The 12,887-nt window shown below is 40.4% G+C and overlaps 1 protein-coding gene across 2 annotated transcripts in view; it reads left to right on the top strand.

The window, feature by feature from the left end:
- LOC137273650 (FK506-binding protein 15-like) overlaps positions 1-12,887 on the top strand; it is a 57,177-nt gene that overhangs the window by 11,424 nt on the left and 32,866 nt on the right. The window contains exons 9-15 of one of the 2 annotated variants that reach the window (XM_067806438.1): positions 19-162; positions 2,922-3,053; positions 3,596-3,715; positions 8,587-8,767; positions 9,681-9,796; positions 10,908-10,956; positions 12,180-12,331. In XM_067806438.1, coding sequence (XP_067662539.1) covers positions 19-162; positions 2,922-3,053; positions 3,596-3,715; positions 8,587-8,767; positions 9,681-9,796; positions 10,908-10,956; positions 12,180-12,331 — 894 coding nt within the window. Of the gene's footprint in view, positions 1-18; positions 163-2,921; positions 3,054-3,595; positions 3,716-8,586; positions 8,768-9,680; positions 9,797-10,907; positions 10,957-12,164; positions 12,332-12,887 lie in introns of both variants that reach the window. The other variant, XM_067806437.1, reaches the window with a different exon arrangement.

The raw sequence follows: 12,887 nt of genomic DNA, 5'->3' as shown, positions 1-12,887 counted from the left end.
TGCTTGCTATTGTTCTAGGGGTGGGAGACAGGCATCCTCGGGATGAAGAAAGGAGGACGAAGGTTGTTGGTTGTACCTCCCAGCTTTGGCTACGGGAGTCAAGGGATGCCAAACAGGATACCTGCTAATGCAACACTTATCTTTGATGTGGAAGTCATTCGGGTGAGTTAAGATTTCTGCTTTTGTGTTTCAAACAATTATCTCCCTTGATTCAGGCAATAGATGAAATAACAGTTGTTTGCAAGATCTTGGAGTTAAACAGCAGGTTAATAGGTTATCTGGGTTAAGTGTGGAGTCCAGTAGGCAACTGGGCACAATGTAGAAGATGAGTTTGTGCTTTGAATTCTAGCTTCGAAGACTCCAAGCAGAGTTGAAACTTTTGATGGAAGCTATACTTGTTTGACATTAATTCAGATTAAATTTTTGCACTTAAACACAAAAAGGAACTTTTGCACTGTACTTATTTCAGTTTTTGTTTTAATTTTGTGATAGAAAATCCTAGATGCCAACCATTTAGAATTTAGTAATAATTAACTATAGATTTATAGTTTAGTTTGTTCATCAGCGAGTTACATTTTCCATAATTTGTCCATTCCATTAAATTGTCCATTCAGCATTCTCTGGGTTTTTCATCTACCGGTACTGGATATACGTCAGTGTGTGTGTGTGTGTGTTTGCATGTGCGTGTGCGTGTGTGTGTGTGTGTTCATCCTTTACAATCATGGCTTTGAAGACAGTTGCCCGTCAACCTTCAACAGTCCCAGAGTTAATTCAGGTTTGCAGCTGTCATCGTTACTGACGATACGTGTTAACCTTCAGAGTGTCTATAATACCATGGCTTATGGCATCATCATGCTCTACGTGTCATAATCTGAGGCACGAGAAGATTAGTAGTCACATGAAATAACCCACCAGCTCAATACAGGTAATCATACCTATGCACTGTTTCTCTACCAATTGGTTACTGGTTAAAAAAATACCTATGCAGTGCCTCTCCACCAGCTGCCATACAGGAAATCATACCTGTGTGCTGACTCTCCACCAGCTGCCATACAGGAAATCATACCTGTGTGCTGACTCTCCACCAGCTTCCATACAGGAAATCATACCTAATGTGATGACTCTCCACCAGCTGCCATACAGGAAATCATACCTGTGTGCTGACTCTCCACCAGCTGCCATACAGGAAATCATACCTGTGTGCTGACTCTCCACCAGCTGCCATACAGATGATCATACCTAATGTGCTGACTCTCCACCAGCTGCCATACAGGAAATCATACCTGTGTGCTGACTCTCCACCAGCTGCCATACAGGAAATCATACCTGTGTGCTGACTCTCCACCAGCTGCCATACAGGAAATCATACCTATGTGCTGACTCTCCACCAGCTGCCATACAGATGATCATACCTAATGTGATGACTCTCCACCAGCTGCCATACAGGAAATCATACCTGTGTGCTGACTCTCCACCAGCTGCCATACAGGAAATCATACCTATGTGCTGACTCTCCACCAGCTGCCATACAGATAATCATACCTAATGTGATGACTCTCCACCCGCTGCCATACAGATAATCATACCTAATGTGATGACTCTCCACCAGCTGCCATACCTAATGTGATGACTCTCCACCAGCTGCCATACCGATAATCATACCTAATGTGATGACTCTCCACCAGCTGCCATACAGATAATCATACCTAATGTGATGACTCTCCACCAGCTGCCATACAGATAATCATACCTAATGTGATGACTCTCCACCAGCTGCCATACCGATAATCGTACCTAATGTGATGACTCTCCACCCGCTGCCATACAGATAATCATACCTAATGTGATGACTCTCCACCAGCTGCCATACAGATAATCATACCTAATGTGATGACTCTCCACCAGCTGCCATACCGATAATCGTACCTAATGTGATGACTCTCCACCCGCTGCCATACAGATAATCATACCTAATGTGATGACTCTCCACCAGCTGCCATACAGATAATCATACCTAATGTGATGGCTCTCCACCAGCTGCCATACAGATAATCATACCTAATGTGATGACTCTCCACCAGCTGCCATACAGATGATCATACCTAATGTGATGACTCTCCATCAGCTGCCATACAGATGATCATACCTAATGTGATGACTCTCCATCAGCTGCCATACAGATAATCATGCCTAATGTGCTGACTCTCCACCAGCTGCCATACAGATAATCATACCTAATGTGTTGACTCTCCACCAGCTGCCATACAGATAATCATACCTAATGTTCTGACTCTCCACCAGCTGCCATACAGATAATCATACCTAATGTGATGACTCTCCACCAGCTGCCATACAGATAATCATTCCTAATGTGATGGCTCTCCACCAGCTTCCATACAGATAATCATACCTAATGTGCTGACTCTCCACCAGCTGCCATACAGATAATCATTCCTAATGTGATGGCTCTCCACCAGCTTCCATACAGATAATCATACCTAATGTGCTGACTCTCCACCAGCTGCCATACAGATAATAATTCCTAATGTGATGGCTCTCCACCAGCTGCCATACAGATAATAATACCTAATGTGCTGACTCTCCACCCGCTGCCATAGCAGTGCCATTCCTCCACCTGAGGTCAGCTGGAGTATTCAGCCATTCCTCATATGAATTGGCTATGCCCTCAAGACAGCTTTCAACTTGTCCAGGCTTAACAACCAGGCACCAGCACAGCACTTTAACTGGCTATTTTGTCATATGTATGTGCCAAATATTAAACATGTGCTTGTATCATATCTCCAGCTGTTGTTGCACAAATAATGAGTTCAAATGTCAAGTGATATTTCTAATTGCATCAGTTTAATGGAAATATTCCTGTGTGACCATGTTCTATGTTTTTGTCTTGTGTTTGCACGTAGGTCAAGCTACAGAAGGGTGACTCCCCTAGCCAGTCCCCTGCCCCGACCCCTGTGATGGAGCAGAGGCCTGTGGAGGAGGATGGCGAGACAGTGAAGGGGAGAAGCAAGTCAATCTCTGAACAGATGGCAAATGTAAGCTGCATAATGTTCTGTCATATTTGTTTGTTTCTCTAGTGGAGTGTGCTTCTGGTTTATTCATAGACAGAAATCAACAAGGAAAGGGAAATTACTGACTGTCTGCCCTTATTTTGTGGATAACAGATATTAGTAGTTAGAAGGATCCATGATGATCAGGCTGTAATTGGCTTTCAGTAACCCATGCTTGTCGCATGTAGCAACTAACTGGACACGCCGACTTGGTTGATGTTATCATTGTTTCTCAACCTTGTACATCAGTGTTCATGATGTTGGACTCTGGATTTTCTGGTCCATTCTCTATTATTGTAAAATACATTGCTGCTATATGACTAGCATATTGCTGAGTATGACTTGAAACAACAGACAAACAAAATAGTCATAAAATGGTTAAGTATTGTCCCAATAATAATCCTTGCATATCATCCTGATCATATGGTAGTGTTTAGTTACTGCAAAATATGTTTTATATAGATCGTGACAAATATTGATAATAATTAATAAATGAGAATTGATGAATTTAATTTTTTTTGTGGCAGTCCCCTAAGTCTGACAAGGCCAAGCTTATATCACGGATGGCCAAGATGGGAAAGCCGATGTTGCCACTAGCTGGTGCTGTCACCGCCCAGGCCGATGAGGAGGAAGAGGAAGAAGTGCGAGTAAGTTCTTCCTCAGCATTTGTTTTCCTCCTCTACAGCAACACAAGTGAGTGTAGTATCACTGCTGTGGGGTTGCACTACAATATTAGTGTACGTCAATTTCTAGACTTGTCCTATCTCACAGGGGAGATCTGGTGTACCACTTGTTGAGGTGTTTGTCACACTAGTGACCCGGGTTCCATTCCCGCATGAAGACATGTGTTAAGCCAATTTCTGGTGACTCACTCACTCAAACACTCAGCCTCTCACCTCTCACTCAAACACTCAGCCACTCACCAGTCACTCAGCCACTCACCACTCAACCACTCACCACTCACCACTCACTCAGTCATTTATAGACTTGTCCTGTCTCACAGGGGAGATCTGATGTACCAGTAGTTGAGGTGTTTGCTTGTCACACCAGTGACCCAGGTTCCATTCCCGCATGGGGATGTGTTAAGCCAATTTCTGGTGATATTGCTGGAATATTGCTGAAAGTGCCGTAAAAGTATACTCACTCCCTCAATTAAACACTCAAACACTCACCTCTCACTCAAACACTCAGCCACTCACCACTCACTCAGCCACTCACCACTCAACCACTCACCACTCACCACTCACTCAGTCATTTATAGACTTGTCCTGTCTCACAGGGGAGATCTGATGTACCAGTAGTTGAGGTGTTTGTTTGTCACACCAGTGACCCAGGTTCCATTCCCGCATGGGGATGTGTTAAGCCAATTTCTGGTGATATTGCTGGAATATTGCTGAAAGTGCCGTAAAAGTATACTCACTCCCTCAATTAAACACTCAAACACTCACCTCTCACTCAAACACTCAGCCACTCACCACTCACTCAGCCACTCATCACTCACCACTCACCCAACCTTTTACCACTCACTCACTCAGCCGCTCACCACTCACTCAACCACTCACTTAACTTGTCAACCACTCACCTCTCACTCAACCACTCACTTACTCAGCTGCTCACCTCTCACACAATCACTCACTTAACTTGTCAACCACTCACCTCTCACTCAACCGCTCACCACTCACTCAAACACTCAGCCAGTCACCACTCACACAACCACTCACTTAACTTGTCAACCACTCACCACTCACTCAACCACTCAACTGTCACTGAGCTACTCACCACCCACTCAACCACTCAGGCACTCACTCAAACACTCAAAACGTCAACCTCTCAACCATTGACTGAACTACTCAACCACTCACTCAACCACTCAGTCACTCACCACTCACTCAACCACTCACTCCACCACTAAACTACTCTCCACTCAACTACTCACCCAACCACTTACTCAACCTCTCAACCACTCACCACCAAACACTCATACACTCACTCAGCCACTCACCACTTGCTCAACCACTTACCCAACCACAAAGTTACTTCTCAAATATTCATCATTAATTGTGACTAAAATTAGAAAGGGAATTGCCTGAAAACAATTCCCACAACCTCAACCAATCAGATGTCTCAGTTTGAACTCGTATATCATTATACAAAGGAACAATCTGAGACACCTTCTTTATACATGAAGTTGATATTGGTGTTTTTTGGTGCCCATACAAATGCATGATATTAAGCGTGTACTTGTAAATTGTATACTGTCATCCACACCTCTGACCTAGGTTTATCTTGAGATTAACTTATCTTGTTTCAATTCAATAGATATGGTTACAGTTGTGGTGACACAGCACTTCTAGAGTCACTAGATCTGATAACAGCAGACATGAGTGGTGTGCATTATAAGATGAAATATTTATTGAGCTATACTTTCGGTTGACTTTCTTACATTCCATCTTCAGTAAAAGTCTGTAAAGCATGGAATAAAAATATATCTGTCCTGCACATTATGCATCTGGGATATTTTTGTTTCTAATTACTTTTTAGAATTCTCTGGTTAAGAATGGACAGTTTGAAAAAAGAACGTTTGAAATGTTTGAGTATATGACAAAAATGATGAAGCAAACATAATTCTGATTCAGTTTACAAAAAAAATCATCACTTTGTTTTTGAACTTTCATGAATCAGTTTCTTATAAATGTGATGCAATATAGCATGAGAATAAAGTCGAAAGTCAGGAAAATCATTAATCCAATTTGAAAAAAAAAATTTTCGGTGAAAGTATCAATAAAAAAAATGAAAGTCACTTAAAGTTAAGGTGCAAGCATATTAAGAAATAAGGAAGATATTTTCACCTGAAATGTATGTTGAACATGTTGTGTTTTTTTTAATAGTGAGGAGAAAGGGTCCATTGTGGTTTTAGGTGATGTACTTTTAAGAAAGAAGAGACCTATTTTGATACTTTTTGTCCATATATTTATATGTACACTCGACTTGTAGCTAATAGAGATAAGAAAAAAAACCAAAGTTGTTATTTTAGTTGATGCATCATGAGAAAATATGAGTGAATGAGTTGGGTTCTATGCCTTTCACCAATATTCCAGCAATATCATGGTGGGTTATACCAGAAATAGGCTTCATACATTGTCCCTGTGTTGGGAATCTAACACAGCCATTCAGCATTATGAGCGAATGCTTTAACCACTGGGCTGCCCCACCACCATGAAAATATACAAGGTTAAGAACAGAATAACAATAATAATAATAATAATAATAATCTATGATAGTGGGAAATATGAATGACACTGACTACTTGCACTGAGGATGGCCAGAACAGCACCTCCTTCAGGAGACAAAACATAATCCATGTATGGTTGTAACTGATTTAATCACTAGTCTGCCCCAAACCCCTAATGAAAAAGGAGAGATGTACTTTTAGAATGAATCACATGTATGGAACATACTGTGTCCAAGGTATCGTGTTGCAGTTAAAGGCTATAGGGAGTGTGTGATACTACTGTAGGCATGTGACATGATTACAGTGATGCATGTGATCAGGGAAGCTACGTGGGTTTGTCGCATGGAAAGAAGGTAATTTTGTTTTAACCCAGGGGTTAATATTGAACATACATGTTGTGTATGCTAGCTTTATTTGAGGGGTATTCCAAGGCACTGGTAACTGTGATCTTGTGAACTTCTAGATAACTTTGTATGATTTATTATGATGATGATATGAATGGTGTAGACAGGTTGATAAGTTGTGTGACTTTGTAACTAAATATGTATATGGAAGACCTGGGCAGCTTACTCTCTGTAAATACATGCTGAACCGAAAAAGAAACTTGGGTCTTGAAATAATTTCATTTTCTTTTTGCATTCCATGATGTAACTGAAATATTGCTAGAAGAATCATGTAACCCAGGTCACATCTTTAATACTGTTTTTAATAGGGAATTAAAAAGCTACACATTTAGCAGAAATTGTTGTTTATATGTTTTGAAAATTAAGCCTGTTAAAATACAACTATGAATTTAAAACAGTTGTTAAAAAGAATATGATCACAATTTATGCCTGTGAGTATATACCCCAGTATGTGAAATATGTTCTATATTGACTGTAAATATAATTTTCCCTGTACAGGTGTGTAGTAGATAGCAGGACAGAATGTGTCAGTCACTTGGTTTATGTCTGTGATACTGATAAAGCCAGGAGACAAATCAATCTTTTGTAGGTGATATACCGCTGATAATCACAGTATATCTTTACAATGTAGGCATTGATGGACTTTGATGCATTCTTCTGTTGGTATTGTTTTATATAAGATATGAACACTAACCTCCTAGCCCGTGACTAGTAACATTTGGAATACCAATAGCTTTGTGGCCTATCTACACAGTGTCAGTGTAGTCCTTTGATTGTGAAAATTAATTCTTGTCTCCTAGCCTGTGACATGTAGAATATTCAAATGGCTAGTTGAATGTGGAAATGTTTTTGGACAAATAATTTTGCATCTCTGAGATGAAGTTATTGATGAATCACACATGAATATTTATTACAACACATGATCAAAAACATATTTACCAGTGCAACCAGATATAAAAAATAAAGAAAACCTCTATGTGTTCTTTTATACTTCTGTGATAGTTTTATGGGTATCGCTCTTCACTTCTTCTCTGCATACATAGATTCTTCCTGTATATTTATGGGTCATGTATACTAGAAAAGCAAGGATGTTGTTTTGCCATGATTACTAAGGCTCCTCTGTTTATTTCATAATATATTTTATCGAGTAGACGTGACTATTGAGGGAGAAATAACTGTTGCGATAGAGATAGTTTATTGCAACATACTATTGTGACAGTGATAGTCTTTTGCAACCAACTATTGCAATACCATCCCAATAGTTTTTTTCTCATTTGAACTAATTTCCCATATGAATGAATAGTTTATATGAAATAAAAAACAGTTAAAGTAGTTTCAGTTTCTTTTCATGACTGACAAGTAAACAGTTAAAACATTAACTTATTGTTTTTCACAATTTCAACCTCAGAGTTACACGCCATGTTTGCCAGCATGTTTCCTTTAGAAGGTAACAGGGGCGGATAGCTCTAAATCGAAGTGAAGGAATCTGGTACTGCCTGTATTTTGTGCTCTGTATTTATCAACAGACGTCAATTACTATTCTATCAACAGTCATACATACTATTGATTCATTGATAGGTTTTCATTTCAACCATCAGTTGCTGTTGGAGACTCAATAATATTAATCCATCGATAGTTTGATGCATCATTTCAGTACTTGTAACAAGTCAACTTAAACAGACCATGTGGTCCATAGCAGTGGCCATGTTGATTGCATCAAAACATTCAACTGGGACAGTGGTCATAAGATCACAGGTTTGTCTGGTCCTGTCAAGAATAATTACCAGCAGCATAGATTGAATAGTGCTGACTGCCTATTTAATAATTAAACATGAAAATACAAACATTCATTAGGTTTTATGCACACTTTCATTTCTTCCAGGAATCTCCCCAGCCAGTCCATGAAGAAAGTCCCAAGCCCATAGCTCAACCAAGACCAGTATTGCCTTCAAAGCCTGCAGCTCACCCTGTGCCCCAGGCCGCACCCACCATGGCCACTCCCATAGTCCAGCCTCAAGCCATGATGGGACAGCAGGTCCCTGGACAACCAGCATTTGTACAAAGTAAGCACCTTGCTAGAAATTACGTGTGACTGGTCACTGTTTGGATGTCTTGGTAGAGTGAGTGACTGAGTTTTACGCCATATTCAGCAATATTCCACCTATGTGGCAGTTGTCTGTAAATACTTGAGCCTGGACTAGACAATCCAGTGATCAGCAACTTCAGCACTGATCTACACAATTCGGATACCATGACATGTGTCTGACTGATCACTAGCAACCTGTATGTAACATCATTATTGGTTGGTTGTGTAACAGGGCACTAAGCAATATTCCAGCTACAGTTGGGCCGCTTTATTCCAGACACTTCTGTTTTTCATCAAAAACGTTCAGATAGTGAAACGTATGGACTACTGAAACGAACTTTTATGAACACAACTACAGTAGAGTTGTCACTTAACAATTACCACTGAATGGGGCGCACGGTGTGAAGGGATTATCTGAACCTTTTTGATGTATCGCCGGAGTAATGAAGCAAAACTATGTGTAATTAGCTAATCTGTTACCGCCAATTAACATCCGGATACAGAGAGTGAAGCACCGGATTATTGAATCAACAGGTAATGAGTTTACATAGTAAACAAGACTGGTTACAGCTAGTTATTGTTCGGATATCGCAGGAATCGGATTGTCGGGGTACAGACTAACACAGTCAGTAAATAATCAAGTTTGGACCAGTCAATCCAGTGATCCAGACTAAGAAACACCAAATCCAAAGACCTTTTCAAATCTCTCCCTAAAACTCACCCCTTCAACACATCTTTTAAGTATGCTTTCGGAATTGTATGCATGAGTTTGATTTGGTTCTAACTTTATCAAAGCGAAAATGAGCACCTGTCAGTGGATTGTAGGTGCTTAAGAAATCAGTTATTATGATTTGTATTGAATAATTATCATGTTCAAACTCGTGTTACAGATCTACCGGGGGCCCAGCAACTTGCAGTCTTCCAGCCCAACAACATTCTACAGCAACAGCAACAACAAGCAGCATTGCTGGCCATGCAGCAACAGCAACAAGCAGCAAACATGTCTGTGAGTCAACTTTCAAGAATATATTGACATGCACATTTGTATAAAGTATGTTTCAAAAGAGCTCAGTCAGGGTACATACACTTTCTGTAATTGCTCCACAGTATACAGACTGTCATCCATTCTTTTGCCACAGAAGTTACTCAAGTCATGTCTTCACATGTACCTCCGTTCTAATATGACCGTATTTCCCAGTTCTTGTAAAACTGCAATTTTCCCCCTTCTTCCTATCAAGTCAGAGTATGTGTTTCATCGACTTTGATCCAATATGGCTACCGCTAAGGAGTTAGTTGATCATCACATGCAGGACAGATTTGCTTTTTCATGTTCCGTGTCCAAATCAGAGAGTTCTGGAATCAATCGACAAGATGTTTTTGTGGATGTGACACACAAGACATTTAATGGCTAACTTGCCTGTGGTCAATGAGGGCAATGGAGACGCCATTGATTCACCACTTCGTTCTGTCTAGAAGCAATGTTTTCACATCGCATATGCGAGGAAGTTCTAATTTTCCAGAAGCATATGTAAAGTACTGATCACTTTTGAAAGAACTTTGCTTATTGCACTACTAAATCTGATTGCAACTAATCCTGAAACAAGAATTAGAACAGAGGTACGTAGGAAGATATGACTTGAGTAACCTCTTTGGGAGGAGAATGACTGTCTTCTAGGTTGTGTAAAGTTTTGGGCTAAGTTGGAACATCTTTAAAAATGACTCTTTAGATTGGCTGAGAAACTAGTCGGGGTATGCTTATTCCAACAGGGCATATGCATGGTACCTTGAACATTGCTGAGGCATGAAACCTCACCTCACCTCACCTCACCTCACCTCACCTCACCTCACCTCACCTCACCTCACCTCACCTCACCTCACCTCACCTCACCTCACCTCACCTCACCTCACCTCACCTCACCTCACCTCACCTCACCTCACTCTGTTCCAGGGGCAGTCGGGTAGCCTAGTGGTTAAGGTGTTCGCTCGTCATGAGTTTGAGTTTGATTTCCTCAATGGACCTGATGTGTAAAGCTCATTTATGATGTTCCCTGCTGTAATATTGCTGCAATAATGCTAAAAGATGCATAAAACTAAATTCACTCACTTATTCTGTTCAGGCGTTCCAGCCTCCAGCATACCAGGCAGGAGTTCAACAGCCATACTCAGGTACAACTGTCTCCACATGTTCAGCATGATGTACATCATCTGCATGGCTAGGCACCAGGATAGCTGACTTTCTTTATTTCACTACTCCTTTCTATGTATTTCCAATGTTTCCATATCTTTCTAGTCCTCGGCCAAATGTTAGAAAAGTCCCTATCTTTAAGTAGCTCTTGGCAGCAATAAAAGTGTTATCCAGTACTTAGTGTGAGTATTAATCACATGATCTAATGGACAGTGACAAACACTTGTGTCCAACATGGTCAAGATATGCAGTATGGGTGATAGGGCTGGTGGATCATATTACCTGATTTTGATGCGATCTCTACATTTGGCCTAGGAGTATTTCTGTGTATGTCCCCAGCACTATGTGACCTCTTCTACTGATGTTACACTTCTCACTTGCTTGACTAAAACTAACCTCTAGGTTGTTAGAAAGTTAACATTCTCATTCTACTGCAAACTTATCATTATATTAATCTGAGTCAAGAATAAATAATTTGTTCACTTTTTATAGTTTAAGAGCACAAAACACTGTGGAACACAAATTGAATATTTGACTCTATGTTAAGTACATGTTCTTATTGTCTGTGCATTGCATGCTATAATCACAGATGTCTGAATTTTTCATGTATATTGAAATGAAAGTGGTAGCTAATAATCAATAAATATGCCTGAATTTCCAACAACTGTAAGAAAATGTTTTGTTGCACATGGTCGCATATTACTCTTGTATTTTTTTTTCAATTGTCCGCTCATAGGCTAACCCTACATTAGTAAGGTAGCCTAGTGGTTAAGGTGTTCGCCTGACATGCAAATTCCTGGGTTTGATTGTTTAATCACGGTTGAAATTAGTAAATCCCTGCCATAATATCACTTTAATATTGTTGAAAGTGGTCAGGATTTTATTTTCCCCATGGTTTAAAGTATCAAGCTCATGCAGATATCCAGATGATGCTGGAATGTCACAAAAATCGGTAGAAAACCATACTCACTCACCCCTTGATCTCTCCTTTAGACCACATTTGAAGTCGCTAAACAAATGTCAGTATGTTTCAAACGTGATTATCCTAAATTATATACGCATACATGGCTTATTCCTACACAATGCATTGGACTGACCTAATATCACTCTGAACCTTCCTTCCCTCCAGCGACAACCATCCATCCACCTTACTGCCTTGCACTGACTAATTCTTTCTCCTTCAACATAGGGTTGTTGTTTACAGGAGTTCCCCCAGCCCAGTCAGCCCCGACAAGCTCCTCTGGTGCCATGGACAGTCTGGCTCCTGTTCTGCTCACAGAGACCCGGCAACAAAACACAGAGATACGACTGTCAGTCAGCAAGATCTCCGACAAAGTAGACCGAATCCTGGACAAGGTGAGACTATTCTCATTCTGTTAAAAAATAATTTCTGAAGTAGAACTGATTTTCAAACATGGGTGGTGTCAGTGTTTTTAAAGAGATGGATCAATGCCCATCACATCAATGATTACAGTGAGAGAGTATGGTTTTATCGCTGCCTTTGTCAATATTACAGCAATATCACTGCAGGGTAATGGGCTTCACACATTGTACCTTTGTCAGGAACCGAACCCAAGTCTTCAGCGTGATGAGCAAAAGTTTTATCCACTAGCTAACCCCACCACCCCAATCATCAGATTGTCTGAACATGAGTATTTTCAAGCTGCCTTCATACAGCTGAAATACTGCTGAGAGTAACATTAACCAAAACTTTAAGGAAAAAATTCTAAAGCATTCTATTACCAGTGTTTATCACCAGTAATACAGTGGAAGCTGTCTTACTCGGACCCTAAGTAACTCGGTTTTCTATCTAATTCGGACCGAATTGTTGGTCCCGGCAGAAGCTAACTAAGTTATCATTACGTATAGGCTAACTAATTCAGACTTCATGGAACTTGGATTTCGGACTGAA

The sequence above is a fragment of the Haliotis asinina genome, chromosome 2, assembly GCF_037392515.1.
Source record: "Haliotis asinina isolate JCU_RB_2024 chromosome 2, JCU_Hal_asi_v2, whole genome shotgun sequence".
Taxonomy (NCBI): Eukaryota; Metazoa; Mollusca; class Gastropoda; order Lepetellida; family Haliotidae; genus Haliotis; species Haliotis asinina.
This window is presented reverse-complemented; position numbering and strand designations above follow the sequence as displayed.